This window comes from Varanus komodoensis, unplaced genomic scaffold, assembly GCF_004798865.1.
Source record: "Varanus komodoensis strain SLA01 unplaced genomic scaffold, ASM479886v1 scaffold21, whole genome shotgun sequence".
Classification (NCBI taxonomy): Eukaryota; Metazoa; Chordata; class Lepidosauria; order Squamata; family Varanidae; genus Varanus; species Varanus komodoensis.
In genome coordinates this window covers 15,424,008-15,444,038 of record NW_025335589.1, presented here as the reverse complement: position 1 = coordinate 15,444,038, position 20,031 = coordinate 15,424,008, and the positions used below count along the sequence as shown (strand labels likewise).

Genomic DNA, 20,031 nt, shown 5'->3' with positions numbered 1-20,031 from the left:
CTATAGATGAGACACTACATCTCTTCCTCTGGACACTCTCCTCATATTGACTCCAGTTCACAATATGTGGCTTATGCTAAACATTGAGCATAATGGTACTAGCTGTCTCGGGAGGCTGAAGTACACTGCAGGAAAGTATATGGCTGTAGACTGAAAATAAACTTCAGGAAGGTGGCTTACAATAAAAGCATGAGCAAACAACAATAAAAACAATGAACTAAAACAATAAAATCAACCTTACAAGAATAAATTCCATTAAAAATATAAAATCTAATAGGCACAACAAAAGGTCACAGAATTCCATAAGAGGGGTGCAATCATGAAGAAGGCCCTTCTCCTAGCCATTTTCCCCTTCACTTCATTAGGGGGTAGCCCTTAGTGAAGCAATTTCTTAATGGCCTGATAGGGATATATGGAGACAGGAATTCCTTCAGGTATCCTGGGCCCAAGCTATTTAGGACTTTGTATGTTAATATCAACAATATGAATGAGCCCAGACTACAACAGGCAGCCAGTGCATCTGATGAAGGACCAGGGAAATGTGTTCTCAAGGACTGGTACTTGTTAACAGCCACGCCACTCTGTTTTGGATTACTTGGTGTATCTAGATGGTCTTCAAAGGCAGCCCCATGTAGAGCACATTACAGTAAATTCAGGCAAGGTTTCCAGTGCATAGTTAACTGTGGCAAGGCTCCACTCATTCAAGTACAAATGTCACTGAAAGATCAGCCTTAACTGATAAGTGAATTTGGTGGCCAGATGCACCCTATAAGACACAAACGATAACTTAGGGTCCAGGAGCACCTCCAGGCTATGAACCTTGTCCTTTAAGAGGAGCAGAAAATTTCCCAGTTGGACATACGTCTGCCCAACAGTATGTCCATCCTGAACTGCATGAGGGCCAGTAAGCTGAAGCTCAGCCCAGGTACTACCAAGCCCAGGCACTTTGCTTCACCTGGACTAGAGGAAAAGAAGAGGTAGAGCTGAGTGTCCTCTGCATATTGTTAACACTTCAGCCCAAACCTCCAGATGACCTCTCTCCGCCTATAGATGTTAAAAAGCATGGGGGAGCTGTGCATGGTGCAGAGCAGCAATCCCCCAGCACCACCAAGAAAGGCAAGGGTTAAGCAAACAGGTTGTAGGTCAATATTGACCAATCACCTTATCCACATCCTCAGGCCACAAGAACTGAAGCTCATCCAACAAAATAAGACCAGATGGTGCACTGGACACCTCTGCTGTTGGAATGGGGAATTTTCAAATCTTGGCTTTATATAGAGCAAATGTATTAGGCTGGCACGGCACAATTTTAAATAGTTTAATGTTCTAATCACAAAGCCTTTTTCCAAACATCTAGATTACAATAACCAGCACCATTTATGGAGGGCTATAAATATTCAGCAGGTTTTGCAGGTTATCTTTTAATTTTTTATTTTTCTACCAAAGAAATATTTTAATAGCAATGTAATCAACCTGTTGATACATGTATTTAAAAAAGTATCTAGAAAGTAAAAACAGTAAGACCAAATTAAAAAACAAAGCATTGTGCAGAAAGTGAACATACAGTGGGAATAAAATAGAAACTAAACTGATTAACGCATCTGTTCTCTGTCAGTTTTTGAATCAGCCCTGTCAAGCACAACTCATTCAAATTGCAGGCCAGAACAAGAATGTGATCCACATATAGCCACAGCAGTGCTACAACAATGTGGAAAGACATCTGATTTTGAAGGAATCTGCTTTGTTGTTTTCCCAATGCTCTGGTTTAGCATGATTGCCAGCCAAAGAAAGTAGCACCTGCCATTTGGATACTACTTGAAATTTCAAATTTACAAATGAGGATTTTAAGTTAAGAAGCAGCAACTTTACCCAAAGCCTCCTACCTTTGGGGGAAGTGAAGGCATGTTCGTGCCCAGGAATTAGGGTATGAAAGCAAACAAACCAGGATTCTGGTACTTTGTCCAGGATGCTCTCTATTGCACCTACAGTCTTCAAATCTGCTAAGCCTTCAGTCCATTTTTAACTCAAATGAGCAGCAAGGTACCCATTTTTAATAAACATGTGTCTCCTCCCACCCAGTCTCCAATTCTCAAAAGTATAGCTACAGTGCAGACATAACAGCCACTCCTTCTCCCTTGAAAACCCTAAACATTCTGTATAAGAAGCAGGAAGTAACAAGCAAGCTCAGGAACACGTACTTAATTACAAAGATTTTGCAAGTGTTCTTTCTGGCAGGGATGGGCAAAACAAATGCTTTGCAGCTGTTTCTTCTCTGACTGATGGATGAGACCAGACTTGTGACGTTCTTCCTGTGGCTCTTGCTCACCAATGATTACAGAGGACAGTTATGCTGCCCTTCAGCTTTGCAGTCCCGTGACAACTCACTGTTGGGGCAGGTGCTGCTCTGTTTGGCTAGCAATCACGCTAAACCAGAGTGGTGGGAAAGCAACAGAGTCTGCCATATGAATGACTCATTATTGGTTTTATTACATCTAGAACTACTTAAACAATAGTTTTTCAGCTATATCCACAATAACTGAAAAACGATTATATAATTTTGGACACAATTCTATCCCAAATCAAATTACTGTCAAGACAATCTTTCTAGTTTAATGTATCAAAACCTCAATGCTAGTATGAAAATCAATGACTTACAGCAAACAGATTCTCAATTTTTTAAAAAATCTAACAGGTTCTGACAAATCTGGAGCACATTTCTAGTAGGCTAAAAAATAAAAAGCCATAAATAAGATTAGCTTTTATCTTTATACACAGAAACTCTTCCTTTTAGTTGCAGTTGATACAACATACTAAAACACGTCAATAAATTAATGATACAATGTTATCTTCAATTTTAATTGCTGTTGTAAAACATGATCAAGGGAGATAAGAAATCCATTTCTAACCCAATCCTCTACTATTCCTACATATTTCCAAGTTACTTTTGGTTTCCTCTGGAAATGTAAGGTAATGTAATAATAAGCTACATTACATTACATTTATGTAATGTAATCCCGCCAGCCTATCCAGGAGGATACCATGGTCGAAATCAAGCACGTTGTGTTTGGATCCCAACATCTGCAAACCTAGGCTGCAAGACAATATGCAGAAAAAGTTGCAAAAATGATGCTATCAGTTACTGTGCAGCTGGCTTACTAGAAAAATTGCAGTCCTTCTTAGGAGTAATAATAGTCTGCTTTTACATGTAATTATGTTTACTGAGTTACAGTACTGCTGTGTAGATGCAACACACATGTGAACACACACAGTTCTTCCAGTCAATACATATCCAGTTCCCAACCAAGTTGCTTCTCTATGAGGATGGGAAGCTCTGGCCTAAAATGAAAATACATGACTCTTCTTTAATTGATGCTTACATCATATTGCAACTGATCCTTTTGCATTATAAGGTGGGTCCTTTTGGAAAGTTCAATTCTCATGAAATTGTTTTCCTTGTCCTACTCTCTGGTAAAGCTACTACAAGGATTTGATGGGCCCTTTGTCTAATGGTGCACAGAAGAGATACCAAACTTTAGAACTGAACTGCTACAGCAAATCTAAATGTAAATAACAAAAAGTGAACACAGACATTCCTAATAAGACCACAGCAGAAACAGCTTATGTGGAAAAGTATCTTATTGTCTGCTTTATCATTTTTCTACAGTTAATAAACTCATAAATGTTTTGTCCTGGAATAATTAGTTGATCTACTCCTGTATGTTGATCAAAAGGTCGACAATTCGAATCTGCAGACGGGGTGAGCTCCTGTACCCTGTCCCAGCTCCTGCCAACCTTGCAGTTTGAAAGCATGCAAGTAGATAAAAAGGTACCACTTCAGTGGGAAGGTAACAACATTCCGGGTGTTTAGTAATGCTGGCCACATGACCATGGAAACTGTCTGCAGACATACGCTGGCTCCCTCGGAGATGAGCACGGCTCCCAAGAGTCAGACATGACTGGAATTTAATGTCATAGGGAATCCTTTACCTTTACTTTTTACTCCTGTATAACCACACATAACAAGGTGAAATGAGGAAATTGATGTGCAATACAGAGAAGATAGACAGCTTCAAGGAGAAAGTTACAAGGACTGGTATCTCCCAGCTTTTGCTTGTTTCCATGTTCATCCAGGTTAAACTTTAGATTTGCAGACTGCTAGCATTACAATGAGCACTGAAAAAATTCCTGGGTGCTCTGTTAAATGAAATATGTTTGTCAAAAATTATATAGGCAAAATTTAAAATAATCAAATCACCACCACCACCTTTGGAACATATTTGCAGGAACGTGCTGTGAATGTACTCTTCTTTGTTACATACAATCAAACCGGTACATAATCTTAATCTTTAGGTTATACTGACATCCAAATGGCTGTGATAATCTGGGAGATACACAGTAGTCTTAGTGAACTATATAAACAACCCAGTTCTTGTGGTGCTGTTTTAGCATGAACCAAGCTGCCCACAGGGTTTCCACGAGAAAATGTTTTTCTCTCATTCTGTTACCAGGCTTCAGAAGGAATAGGTATCTGATTAGATTTTAAAGTAACTGTAGAACATCAGCAGGATATGACAGAATGGATTCTGACATATACTGTCAGACACAAGAGAAATTGAACAAAGGAGAGCAAGAGGAACTTGAGATCATGCATGCAATTCAATATTTATGTTTAATAACTGAGGAAAGGTATTTTTAGAAGGCATAATTGCTCATTAATCCTGATGCTTGTTATCATTAAACCAAGTCAGTCTTTATTATAGTATTGTTATATGATATAGAAACCCTACAAGGTTAGCCTCTCAATTTTTCCTTAAAATCAATTATTCCAGATTAAAGGAGCAGAGAATGGCAATTAAATAGATGTATATAAAGCACAGGAAAGAAACTGTGACCCTATAGCAGTGTTTCTCAACTGGTGGGCATCCCATACCTCGACTCAGCTGCTTGCTACTGGGAAGTATCCACTGTGAACAGGGTCAGTGGACATTAGTGTTACAAGAGAAGACGCAGAGGTTCAGCAAGTCAGACTGTCTTGCTGCCTGTTGGTGAAGAGGGTCATACAGGCATGCTCATATCAGGTCTTCAGGACATCTGGTACAAGAATCCCTGGCACTCTAAATGCTCCCAGAAAGCATTGGGATTCCTATGTTTAGGCTTGCTCAGTGCAAGACAGACAATGCATTCTTGCCCAAGCATCTGTACTGGGACTACCATTTCTTAACCTGCTTATAAATGTCCATAAATAACCTGGAGTTAGAGTGAGCAGTGAGGTATTGGTCTGGTTTGCTGTGAATATCTAATTATTTAGGGTAACTAACAAACAAACAAACAACTGTGAAGTGTTCCAAAAGGAAGTCTCCACTGGATATTCATTAACATAACCAATGTAGTTCAGTTAACCAAGCATAGAGAGACAAAAAGTCCCAACTTTACATATACATGATGAAGCAGGTCAGAGCTGGCAGTAACTAACTAGGAAAGGGATTTTGGTGTTTTGGTAGATAACTCAACAAAAATGCCAATCCAGTATGCAGCTGCTGTGAAAAAGGCAAATTTCATCTGGGGGATTATTAGGAAAGGAATTTAAAATAAAAGTGCCAATATCATAATTATAAAAATCTGTGGTGTGCCCACACTTGGAATACTGTGTACAGTTTTAGTCACCTGAAAAAGGTGTAGAAAGGGGCTATCAAAATCCATCAAGGAGCTGCAGCAAGTGCACTATGAGAAAAGATCATAGGCTTTTCAGCTTGGGGGGGGAATAAAGAGGGACATGGAAAGGTCCCATACTCCATAAAATTATGGAGTAAGTGGGCAGAGTAATTTTTCTCCCTTTCATAATATTAGAACCTGGGGTCATCCAATCAAGCTCAATAATGAGAGTTACAAGTAAAGGAAGCTTTTCTTCACAGAGCTCATAGTCAAGCAATGGAATTCATTTCCGTAAGATGAAGTGATGGCCAGCAATACAGAGAGCTGTAAGAGGGATTAGACAAATTGATGGAAGCTAAGGCTATAAATGGTTATTTAGTCATGATGGCTATATATTCCCTCCAGTATGCCCTTGAATACCAGTTATTCAAACACAGTAACAGGAATGCAATTGGCATGTTTTGCTTGTGGGAAGATTTCCATTGAAGCATCTGGTTTGCCACTGCATGAACAACAACAACAAAAAAAAAAAAAAAAACCTGGACTAGATAGGTCTCAATAGGCTGGGCATCATCAAGCTTTTCTTAGAACAAAAACTGCATGCAACTGGTTACAAACCATGATCATTTCTGCCTGAGTTCCATCAAAAACCAATGTGGAATGTCACTGAATCTGTTAAATGTCCTATTTCATTTAACAGCAGATCAACTTCTAGACAGGTAGTCATATGAATGTAAATTACAACCTTCTAAAATAGAGAACCACTTTCATATCAACCCAGGACACTTTCACGTGAACTAACTGTCTCTAACTTACAATGCTTATTGAGTTAATTGTAGCCATTAGTCCCTGCTGCTTATTATCCATGTATTGACAGCTGGCTGTGGTGCCATGTTTGAAATATGCTGAGGAATAAGTATGAATTCATGTATGACTGTAATCAGCAATAACTGTTGTTTCCAATATGTTTGTGCTTATCATGGGGCCAATTGAAATTACCCTCAAGAATCACAAAACCAACCTTCTCCCCGCCCTGTTATTAGGGCTTGAGGTTTTCTGAAGTTTTCAGAGACACCTGTAAGAGCTAAGATACAAGTTACCTCCCTACATCTTTTCCTAAGACATATATTTGTGAATTTTTAGTTTATTTATTGTTAACCACTCAGAAACTGAAATTCTCAGTGTGGTGCACTGTACATTAAAAACAAAATAAAACAGATAAAAAAGTGGGGAAAAATGCCAAAATAAAACCACCAGCAAGCAATCCTGTATTGGAGACAGTATGTCTATGTATACCAATTGTTGGGGAACTTGGGTAGGTGGGTGCTGTTGCACTAGTATCCTGCCTGTAAGACCCTGTAAGCAGCTGGTTGTCAATTGTGGACAGAGTGCTGTACTAGAGGGAAGCTTGATCTTCAGTAATTGCTCAAAACAAGTATATTTTAGCATATATATGACATAGTTAAGTGCTTGCTCAATCTACGACTTATTATATAAAATGACAGACATTTTAGTTTCTGGTACTTCATTTAGAACTCTTATGGCACATTCAAAGTACATGAAGCAAATGCGAACGGCACAAACCCTTGGCCTAATTACCTTTTCATTGAAATAAAATCTATTGCACAAAAATGAATAATCCGAACTTAGCCACAAATGCATGAAAATATGTCTTAAGTTAATCAAACTGCTATCCATGAGTAACCTAACCTCAAGCCACCAACAAAACATGAAAACATGGGTAACATTCTATTTTTAGTTTAGCCAGCTACTTAAAGAAAGAAGCCCAGATGAAAGCACCTAGCTCATAAAACAGAAATACAATTTCTTGGCTAACTCAGCCCTACAGAGTTTTTTTAAGCTAATAAACAGGGCAATTCATAGATGCAACTGTATTTATTCTTTCTGCCATAGTTAATTTGATCTCTTTGGAACCAAAGACAAAAACTAGTATAGATTAAGCTACATGCAAACTGGAACACAGGGCTTCTACAATTCACTGCTATAAGAAAGAGAGACACAAACTTGACTGTTGTTCCGCATAATAATCCCTTGTCACTACCTCATTTAGACTGTGTCACCCACACTGACTCTACAAAATGCACGTCCGCATTTTGTAGAAAAGAAATGAGGAAAAGTATAGTAACTGGATGGTGTGCAAATGTTGGGTACACTGAATCAGCACAGCCAATAGATACTTCTGAAACACGCTGAAAACAGCCAACATTCCAAAAATGTCTGACACCACCCACAGTGTCACAGAACTAAAAACAATGGTATGAAAATGGTTTGATAGAATATTATTAAGGTACTCTTTGCTTTTAAAAAATCTAATTTCCTATGTATAACAAAACAAATGCAGTAAATTCACATTGCACTTAGCTTCAAGAATTCCATGAAGGAGTTAACTCTAAAAGCATGTTCAGAAACTTCAAAGCTTAGTACTAAGATAATTCGGTTTAAGTTATCTGAAAAGGAAACAGCTTTCTTGAATAAATCTTGTTAGTCTAGCTATGGCAACCATTACAACAGCATTGTTTATTTTATGTCTTACACAAAAGAGAAAGGTGGGTTTTATGTTGTTTTAAAAGACTGCCCAATGCCGAAGATGGAGTCGCTAGCTGATGTGATCTGAAGCAGAACTAATCTGCCAATTTTTTTAAAAAAGAAGTCTGCCTGGGAGCCAGTACAGCCTCAATTTTTTCAGTATTAAACCCTACGAAAGAGCCTGGTAAAATAGTGCTGCATTTAAAAAGCAACTGAGAACTTCCCTTTACATCACAAAGCAACCTGCTACAAGCACATGCAAAGACATACAAGAAGCTGAATAACAGAACGAATTCGCTATACCTCTTTTATGCAACTCTCTCAACGGAATGCCGTCTCCTCCCCCATCGTATGGTAAATAAGGATCAGAAGATACGTCCATGAGCGTAATAAAGAGAGGCTTGTAAAATCAGAACTGAACCATTTCTTAAAGAATAGCAGCAGGCTGGGAAGCTGCCATATTCGATCAGGATTTGGACTGTGGGCTGGCTTGTTGCAGCAACCTGGTTCTTCCACAATCGATGATGTCATCAAAGGGAAATTATTGCAGGCTGGTTGCTACTGGCTACAATCTACGAGTGCTTAAAGGTGGAACAGCAGACTTCATCTATAAAGCCTGCTATGCCTGAAGGTGACTAAGGCAGAAGTAAAGCACAATAAACTGGTTTAGGAGAATATAAACTAAATGAAACCACACAAACTGACACTAATGTAAAATTTCTACACTGAAAAGGCAGCCATGTTTGCCCTTCAGCTTGTTCTTTATATCAATCCAAATAATTCAATTTTATGACTCTTCAAAAAAAGTCTGATCTGATTCATACTGCCATATTTTAAATGCATAAATGTATATGTATGAACAGTGATAATAGCTCAAATCATAAAACAACACAGAAACTGAGAACATGTTTTTTGTACTCAAAAAGTGGGGAAACTACAGAGATAGAATAGGTTTGAAGCAGCAACCCTAGACAAATTTACAAATTGCAATGAAGTTGGTGAGAATTACTTCCAAGTATACAACCAAGTAATCAGGTTGCATATTAGCTTCCCATAAGTACATCCTTCACTTTGCTATCTGGTTTGCAGATGTGTGATACACAGATCAGCACCAACATGTCACAATCTTTACAAAAAGATAACATCTCAAAAAATACTTAATATACGTATTCTTAGAAATGTAATAAAAATGAATTGAACTGCTAAGTCTGTGTTCAGTGAACATGTGTTTTAGCAAAAACCAAACACTTCAGAAATGATTTTGGATATGAGACTTTAGATCTCTCTAAAGCAATTCTGTATGACACAGTTTTCATGTACACTAATTAACATACCTGAAGTCATGAACAGCAGAAAACCAAGCATTTGCTTTGGTCTTGACAATGTTTCACTAAGAAAATACCTGTGCTGGCTTTTCAGCACATATACTACAAATGAAGCAATATCATGCCCTACCATCTACCTATTACTATACATAACTTTCCCCTCAATATTTTGAATACTAACATACAAATTGCAGGCAATTCAGCAGGAAGAGCTTATTAACAAAGAGAAGACAATTGATAGCAAAACAGTCTAGGGCCTACATGCTGTTAGAGCCTGCACTCTGCATTAGGGCTGGATCCATGAAATCAACTCAAGTCTCTGTGAAGGAGGTTGCTTCAACTTTTTGAGAGGAGGTGATTGCCCCTACTGTGTAAAATGCCATAAGCTGGCCTTCCTGCCCTCCTTCTAAGCAAATCAGGACAAAGGCTGTCTTCAAGTCTTTATTGTCTTGATATTATCTTTATTGCCTGAAACACCTGATCTTTCTCTTAGTCCATTCTTTTGACCTGACACTGCATGATTGGACTAACGATACCAAGTCTGCTCCCTCCCATCTTAGTTCACTCACTAGAATTTCTCACCCAACTTGAAACTGTTTCAATTTCTCAGTGACTTCCTAGCTTATCTCTAGGTTCACCAGTCTTGTCATTTCAGCTGTGACTTTAAACTCCTCATCCTCTAGTGAAATCAGAATCCAAGTTGGAAGGCTGTATTATGAGAGGGCCCAATCCCTACATAAAGAAGCTTTTCAAGGAAATAAAGAATAATACCTGTGCACATGACAAATGCTGTATTTGGGAGACACACCCAGAAATGTGGTGCATGTTGTATTTATTTGAAAGAGACTACCACTTAATCAAGCACCCCTTGCATCTTGTTTTTTCAGGGTTTCACTGTAGCCTAACTGTTCCAATTTAGAGTTTCCCTCCTTTGCAAAATTGAGCAATTTTAAGCAAGCCAGCTTTCATGAAAAATTAAACAAAACTTTACCAAAAGCCACATGAGAGAACAGGTGGGGGACAGCATTTCATCCATGTAGTGCTAATCTGTGGCTTAACATTTCATGCAAACCAGCTCTTTGTTTCACATATGGACTACAATTCAAAACTGGTCATTCAAAACAAGTTTCACAAGTTCCATATGACACTGAAGACCATTCTGACACAACTGACAACCAGTCTGAATGCAGTCCACCAGTAGTTACCCTACACCACAGCTAAATACACCATTGGTTTGGCTGCCTATCTGGGCATTCAAAACTAGAGGGTTGTCAAATGTAATGTAATAACCCTGATGGAGTATGAATATTCTACAGAAAGTGTTGATTTCAACAACTGGGTAAACCAGAATTTGCTACAAAGTTAAAAGTTATGTTTGACCCTCCTTTCTCTTACAATGTGAAATATAAAGCAACTGACTGAATGTGGAAAGCCTTTCACTTATAGAAAAGTCTTTAGTATACTATTTCTCCTTCTTTCCCCTATGACAGCACACTACAATTTTCATTGCATAAAAGCTATTATGACTTTCACAAGTAAATTTCAATGATTCATCATCTACATGAAGCATTATATAGTAAAGAAAGCTTCCTGCATTTTGTCCTAGAAAATTTATGGTTTTATATATCTTCTCTGTATGTAGAAATCGTATTAAAACATTTCCTTATACACACTTAGGAATTTAATTCCAACTAAATCTTTTTTTTACATCACAGCAGTAGTGTAAGAATAGTATTTGTGGATCTACATTTAATATAATTGCATCATATTACAATAAGGTTGACTTCAGGACAAATTAACTTTAGCCTCAACATAAGCTAATGCTAATTTCAAGTCAGTGAAAAACATCTGTTTAACAGGAAACCTGAACTTGAATTGAAGACACTGGAGCTGCAGTATATCAGCCTTCTCCAGTTTGGTGTCCTCTGGATCATTGGAACAACAATAACCATAATTCTTAACCATTTCCCATGCTGACAAGGGACTTGTATGGTTGGGGAAGGCTTGCCATATGCTTTCAAAGATGAACAAGTGTTATATATCATATAACCTATAGAACAAGAAATAGTTGTTACACACCTTTTCATCTATGAAGCAAACCACTTTACAACCTTAAAAGCTGTCTTCCGATTTGGAGGGCAGTAGGGATGTCAATAGGAACTGACTTCTCTTTGTTATATTTACATTCTATCTATGACAGTCTTGGCATAAAGATGGTCAAGCTTTACTTACAATAGGAACATGTATGTCTGTTAGATCTTCTGTAAGTCTGCTGCTGTGAACGCAATTCCACACTGCTGGCCATAAATCTATAAGATTTTCCTTACAAGTTCAACATGAATTTGAAACATCTCATTTCACATACTTTTTCTCATTTACAAATCTGCTTTTCCTAGTTAAACCCCGAGTTTTTATTTGTAATGCCACATTTTCTGACTTCAAAGCAATTTATAAAGTTTAAAGAGTGCATTAAGAAAGGTGTATATTCACATTCCCCAAACTCAAAACCTGAACCACAAATTCAATATAAAATATCTCCAGAGTGCAAACGTTATGCAAACATGATAGAACTGTATCTATATCTTAGGCAATGGTTTGAAGTAACCACAGTTGTCCAAACTAGATGTTACACAACTCTAGTAATTATCAGAAAGGGAAGAATTAAGAGCATGTGAGCTCAAAGCAGGACCCCAAATTGGCAGATCATGGTTTGGCAATGACATCCGAACTGAGCCATTGATTGTATGTTACGTTTATCACAAGAACTTTTTTTCTGTTCAGAATACCACCAGTTCTGAAGAGTACTTCATGCAATGCCACACTGCCTTGCATCCAAAAGCCCACTCTCCCAACTTTTAAGGGAAACGAATTAAAAATAACAAACTAGTGGTTGTACTGACTTACCAATACAGGCATCACCATCTAATAAATTGTCATCTTCAGAGGTCTGAAAATCCATGATGACACCTGCTCCATCTAGAAGTTCTTCATCACTGCTTGCACTGGTTATACTATTGTAACTATTTCGGTAGTAACCTCTATGGAACAGCTGCTCAGACTCCATTTAGCTGCTTTTACAAGCTAACAAAAAAGAAAATAACTTTTAGGAAGTATTGTCTAAATATACAACTCACATTAAGGAAAAGAATGTAAACATTTTTGCTTCATTAGTAAGATAGCTCAGTGGAGGTGTAACCACGATAACATTATTCAACAGCAGCAGCTGCTGTTCTTGGCTATTTAAAGTTGGATTCAGGGTTTGTATTGAATTCTGAACATTTTTATGTTTCAAATACTTTTGAGACCAATCTGTAATGACTACCATAGAAGACAGAAAGGTTCAAAATTGGGTTCTCCACTATAGAAACAATTTTGCAGTTTATTTTAACCCACTTTTGTGAAAGAGTTAAAAGTATAAACCAAAAGCAAGAATTGTATCTAATGGTGAAATTCTGCCAGCATGGGGATAGAGAATGCAGCTCCAATCATCCCTAACCATTTGGTATGCTTTCTTAATGGAAGCTGATAAGAGCTGGATTCCAACCATATCTGGAAGGCTACATGTTTCTCACCTCTGGCATAGTTTGGAGTTTGCAGAAACCTGTTTTATTCCGTGGGTAGCATGAAATCTATTCTTTGATTCCTATTCACAAGGCACTGCACAATCTGTTTCCAGGAGGCATTCTAACTTCATAAACTCCTCCTTTTACTAGTTGTTTGGCTACTGGTTGTACAACTGCTAGCAGGATAGCATCAACTCACATAAAACATGTTTACATTTAAATTAACCTAACTAATCCCAGAAAACCAATTCTATTTCTCAGGTGATTCACTTAATTCACCATTTCATATCACTAGATCTGCCTAACTGTAGCAGGTTAGTTATGTGAAATAGTTTACTGCATCACTAGTCTACTTCAATTAAATATAACGACTGGGACACCCAGTTCTGTACACACAGAAAGCACTTCTGGTGGCAGCCTTTGCACCACAGGAGCTGATGCTCCAGAGGTGTCTCTCATCTGAAGCCAAAACCCCCAGTGGACACTGAACATGCTACCTAGGATCTCACATAACATTAAGTTCTGCTTTACATTATGTGTTCCACACTCAAAGTAGTAATATCTAGTTTTAATAAATTAGCTATGCTCTAACTGATCTGTAGTTTCCAAAAAGATCATGAATGCTAGCCTGGAATGAGTGTGTTAAGGTTGCCTTGGACTTATTCTGGAATACATTCATTTAAAACTATGCAGCCCATCACTACACCTTCCTGTCTATTACAAAACACTATCACAGGTTTCCCTCTCCTTCCAGTAAACCATTTTTTCTTTATTCAGCATCTAGGTTCAAGACAATGTGATAACCCACACTCTATGGATGAGTGTGGGTTGCCACTGAACCATGAGGTGTTGTTCAAATGTGGGTTATCATGATGTCTGAACCTAGCTGAGATAATAACCATGGCAAACAACTCACACTTCATAACCCAACAATAAACAGTAATTTCTCTTCACAGACTTCATGACTAGCAAGCTTTGCCTTTTTGGCGCATCTGGGTTGACATAACCCATCTTTCAAAAACAACCTGCGGTTCAATGGCAAACCACACTCAACCCATACTCAATGCTTCAGCATCAGTTGTCATGTTGCCTAAATTTAGTCAACTGTATCTTACTTGTAAGGGCAAAAAATAATTCCTTTTATACTTTGACTTTTTTCTCTCATAAGATGGAAAATTCAGCAAATGCATTTAAGAAGCATGTCACTGGACTTCATCAAAGTGTGAAAAGGATTAGCAGGTGTACAAAGATTTGCTATCATAAGCATACTCTCCCCCCACCCCATCAGTGCTTTGTATTCCTTTGTAATCACTATCATGCCTTTAATTCAGACTGAAGTCTAAAGTGGTTAACAAAAAATTCCAACAACTTTCTCAGTCATCTGACTATGAAACAAAAAGCCTATACAGTTGTTCTGTAAGTACAGCAGTAGACATTTTCAGACTTGCTCAAGTTTTGTGCCTTTTCCTATTAAAGGTACCAAAAAGACTGCTATATGTTATACTGGCACAGCTGAAATTCACGATTTACACAACTTCAATGACTGCCCAGTGAAAATTTCAAAGTAAGAAAAAGACCACTAGAATCAGCTCTGACAAATCTGACTTCAATTTTGAAGCTACTCCTCTCTTACGAGTATTTTTAACTTATCAAGCAGTGATACATAAATTATTTTAGGAATAAATATAGCAAAAAAGACTGATCTTTTTCAGGTGAAAGAAGAATTCTGACCTCCTCTACAAAGGCCCTACTCTTTCCCCTATGTTAAAAGAAAAATCAACACAAATAGTTAACATATAGCAAGAAAGGTATTGAAAGAGTGGATGACAAAATAAATTTAATGTCTGGTGGAAACATTTCATCATTTGATAATTTTGGATTAAGATTCAAAAAGCACTATAAACTTGATTGATAAGCTACATAAAAGATGCAGTTAGGAAACAGTACAGATTGATTTAGTTTTTAAACTGTATGCATACAACTCCAAAACAGTAATTGCAACCAAACAATTCCCTAAACAACATACCACATCTTGGATAGTATAAGTCTGTTTCCCTCAACCATGCTTGTTAATTTAGGCTGTTATCCTATATCGGCCTACTTGCGAGTAAACTGTATTGAACTCAATGAACTGATATACATAGGACTGCACTGTTAATTATTTTCATAGGCTGATACCTTTGGCATTTTTATATTGTTATATACCATGTATTTTTATACCATGTAAGGTTGATTAGAAACGTTTTATATCCTCCTAATAACAACATTCTTAGTTGTGGAAGTGGGTAAGAACTAGATTCAAGACTGCATTTCTGCAATTCCACAACTGTACTACAGAGCTTAAAAATACATATTGTGAGTAGAATAACACTGAATACTTTACAGCTTTCCATTAAAAGGCATGTCTCCAACTATTAAGGATAAAAGACAAGTATGTAAAAGCAAGGACAATGCCTGAAGATCCCAGAAGCCAGAGGCAGGCTGCATATGATCGGAACTGGTCAAAAGAAAAGGTTTCAGCAACCTGAACTTCCCTTTGTCTCTTTCTATCATTAATAAAAGTGGAACAGATGTATGGCAATTAAACACATTTAGAAAAATTATGTCCCAATACTAAGCCCTTTTTGGACCAAGAACTTACGTTATGGTAACACAGAAATAATTTTAGTGCAGCATATACACAAATTAAACAATATTTTGTTAACTACATATAATAAACATTGGCCTACATAAATAACAAATGGGAGATTCCCAAAAAAATCAACAAAATATTTATTTATTTAGAAAATTTCTATGCCGCCCCATTCACCGAAGCCTCGGGGTGGCTTACAAATAAATCAATTAAAATACTATAAATTAACAATATAAAACAAGTTAACAATATAAAATAACTTTATATTATTTTTGCAATATATAAAATTGCAATAAAAATTGCAATTATGATTGCAATTGCAATCATAATTTTGCTTACAGGAAAATAAGTTCTGCCATGTTAAAATCTGACATTTCTTTCTCAATAAATTTTAGAATTAAGGCAGAGTTACTATTGTAACTTCTTCAATCATATAATTTACATTTTAGGGACACTTTTCCAAATGCTTTATTAAATCCAGAAAATTAAGAAATAATTCAATTGTAGGTAAAATGACCTAGGAGTTATATATGACCTAGCAAAACTGTTCCTTTTACCTGTAATACTATTGCACTCCGTCAAAATATTCCAGATTTAATGACTGCACTTTATATTGGTTTGAATTGCTCCCTGATTATATCCTGAAACGACAGGCAGCTGTTCTAGTCATACATAACCACAACTCGTGCTATGAGGATCGTATGACTCTAAAAAAATTACAGTAGAGCCATTATGATGGTTTTTCATGTCTTTGGCACGCCTACCAGGAAAGACTGTGTATTTCATAAGAATGTATCACTATTGAGGGACAGTTGGGGAGCATTTAAAGTAGAGAATTAGCAATCAAATGAGAAAGAGCACTTAACCCTTTTTCTGCTTAACAATTCTTTATGGATATTTATCACATTATCTCTCATACCATTTTAATAATGTTGTGCCCCAGGTGAAACTAGATGTAGGACTATCTGGGAGGAAATATGGCATGGATTATTTTTAGGACAAAATTGGTGGGCACAGGAAATATTAAACAACTTCAAATTCTCTCAACATATATGGGATTGAGGGGAAATGCCAAGATAAAAGTTATTTATTATATTTATATCCCACCCTTTTCCTGCAAGGTACCCAAGGTAGCTTACATAATCATCCTCTCTATTTGATTCACACAACAAGCAACTGTGAGGATGCTTAGGATAAGAGTCAGTGTCTGGCCCAAAGTCACCCAGTGAACTTCATGGCCAACTGGGGATTAGGGCTCTCTGGAGTCCAACATTCCAACCACTAAGCCACACTGGTTCTTATTGTGGAAGTTATTAGGGAACTCATAGCTCTTATTGTAGTCTTTGTTCTTCAGATAAAGGACAGCAGAACTTTTCTAAGGAGGTTCCCTTGGCTGCCTGACCTGAAATCCAACTGTCATGTTATCAGCTGGAGAACAGGACAGGGAAGCCTGTGTGTGTGTGTGTGTGTGTGTGTGTGTGTGTGTGTGTGTGTCGGGGGGAGGGGTGCATGCTTCCTTGTTGCCCTTGCTCAGCAAGGTGTGGGGACAAGTCATGTTCAGTTGGTTCTTGCTGATAGGAAGCCCAACTGGACTTGCCCCCTGCCTGCTGCACAGATCACAGGGAGACAGTACCACCTGAAAGGAGGGAGAGGAGGTGCAAGCTGAGCATCAGCCATACCAAGGAAGCAGACAGGGAGATAAGCCTCCCCTTACTCTTGAAGAAGAGTACAAGGCAGCTCATTGCCACTGTTATCAGGAAGCTTCTAACAGCTGCATAAAAGTGCTGCTTGGGCAGTTTTCAGCAGCATTATCACCACTCTGCTCAGTGCTTCTGCAGCATCTCCTGAGATACCAATGGAGGACAGTAGATCAGGAACCACCACGCTGTGCCCAACTACCTGTTGGGCACATTGGTGGGGGAGATGGGCAGGCAAAGGATGCACTCTGCAAGGCTTCTCATATCATACAAATTTACCCAACATTTTTCCCCTCTGTAGTATTTCCCCTCAGATAGCAAGCAGCCTGCAAGGGAATTCCTCCTATATTCCTCCGAGCAGCTTGGGAGTACTCCTCGACCTGGAGTTGTCCTTGGAAGCTCAAGTGACTGTGGTGGTGAGGAGCACTTTCCTTCAGCTTCGGCTAATCCATCAGCTGCGTCCCTACCTGGAGGAAGACTGCCTAGCAACAGTGACGCATGCACTTGTTACTTCCAGATTGGAGTTCTGTAACGCGCTCTACGTGGGCTGCCCTTGAAGACAGTCCGGATACTTCAGATGGTGCACAATAGAGCAGCCAGGTTGCTGATGGGGACTGGCCGTTATTCTCACATAATCCCAGTCCTGTACCAACTTCACTGGCTCCCCATCGAAGTCTGGGCTCAGTTCAAGGTGCTGGTTATCACCTATAAAGCCCTTAACGGCTTGGGACCTGGATACTTGAACGCCTGCTTCCATATTTGCCCTCCCGCCCCTTGAGATTGGCAGCAAAGGCCCTCCTCCGAGAGCCCTCCATGAAAGACATCAGGAGGCAAAGTACCCGGAGGAGGGCTTTCTCTGTGGTGGTGCTCCATCTATGGAATGTGCTCCCCAGAGAAGTCCGCCTGGCGCCGTCATTATTTGTTTTTCGGTGCCAGGCTAAGACCTTTTTATTTAAACAATATTTTAACAACATTTAATATTATCTATAGGTTTTAATTTCCAGCCAGAATGAATCAGGGGTTTTGTATAATTTATATTTTTTGTATTTGTATTAGGCACTATGTTGTCTATTTATGTTTATTTATGTAAGCCGTCCTGAGGCGTTAACTGATGGGATGGAATATAAAAACTCCAAATAAATAAATAAATAAATCTGATCACAAATCAGCAATAATGGGGGAGCTGTATGATGCAAATTAATGCCTTAGAACATATATTCTTGGCTGAATTCATCCTGTTTAATGCTTTCTGGGCCACACTTTAAAAAAAACTGTGAAAAACCCTGTCACATTGATTGCTGCCTCAGTTTGCCCATGTGTGAAATGGGTTTCTGCCAGCTTTCGCTACTTAAAATCTTGTAGCAGCAGAGCTTCTGTGTTGTTATAAACTTTGGATAAATTGGTGTTTTGCTAAGCCACTTAAAAAGTAAAACCTGCCTCTACTGGTTTGGTGAAGTAATATACTTTGATTATGTAACTGATGACACTTTGTCACTAATTGCCTGTTTGCCTGTGAAACAGGTTTCTTCTTTTCCCACACCCCTTCTGCTTTCAGTAAGTGGGATTTGCTACCAACACTCTGCATTGTTATTCTGGATAAATTTGGGGATCAGTGGTTTGTGGGCTGAACTGCCATAAAGCTTGTGAAGCTTGCATAGCAAAACAGGTTCCCTTGCAGCAACCTCCTTTCCACTGCATCAGTTACTCGTAGATTGTCTACAAGCCTCCACTGGACCTGGGGGAGCACTGGCTTTGCCTGCTTATGTCCTTCCCCCATTGGGAGAAAGCATGAGACCCGTAAAGCAGCTTTGCTGTGCATCTGTGCACCTGAAGCTGTTTTCCAGCAGATGTGCCAACACACTAATCTTCTTGACATGCCAGGCAGGGCCCTAAAGCTTCACTGTGTATGAGTCTTCTCTGGTGGGAGAAGGATACACCAGGAGGTTCGCCCTGCTGAACACCTGCCGAAGAACAAATGATGTCAGGAGTGTGACTCTGCCCCTTGACACGAAAGTGTGTAGCCCCCACAATATTATTCAGTCTGCAGAGAGTTATCCACCTACTCACATGCCAAAAAGGCAGGGTACTAGAAGGACATGGCTAGTTCTCCAATTAGGGGCAGATTTGTGGTGGATACAGAAGAGTATGAAAAACCACTGAAATAAGTTTTGGAATAGCAAAAAAAAAAAAAAAAACTTAAAAAAATGAAGTGCAACAAAGAAGGAGGTACCCCAGCTCTCTTCTAGATGGCAGAGAAATGTTTCATGTCACATGAGCTTTGGGAAGAACAAATGTTCTGACCTATTCCAAAGCTTTCTACAATTTGCCAAAAACTAGGGAGAGTAGAGTAGTGTATTTTGGGGGATTCTGCCTTGCTTTTCCTCATTCATTTACCCAAATGAGTGGATTCGGCGAGGTCTAATGTAGACATTTTAGTAAAAAGGAAGTTTAATTTCTAATTTCAATTAAAACAATTTAAGCAAAATTGTAGCTGAAATTAATGAAAGACTGAAGGACTTCTTAGAGACTCAAGATTGTATATGATGGGATCATTTGATCATCAGAATGTACTCTGCCAGTAGATCAACTTCTGCTTCCCCTTTCAACCCACCTAA

The 20,031-nt window shown here is 38.5% G+C and overlaps 1 protein-coding gene across 7 annotated transcripts in view; it reads right to left on the bottom strand.

Annotated features, from left to right (window-relative positions):
- The window catches only part of CLCN3 (chloride voltage-gated channel 3), a 47,506-nt gene that overhangs the window by 25,144 nt on the left and 2,331 nt on the right, over positions 1-20,031 (bottom strand). For 4 of the 7 annotated variants that reach the window (XM_044430905.1, XM_044430906.1, XM_044430904.1 and 1 more), the window contains exon 2: positions 12,429-12,605. In XM_044430905.1, the coding sequence (XP_044286840.1) occupies positions 12,429-12,588 (160 nt within the window). In that variant the 5' untranslated portion in view covers positions 12,589-12,605. Of the gene's footprint in view, positions 1-8,502; positions 9,002-12,428; positions 12,606-20,031 lie in introns of those variants that run through there. The other 3 variants (XM_044430909.1, XM_044430908.1, XM_044430911.1) reach the window with 3 other exon arrangements.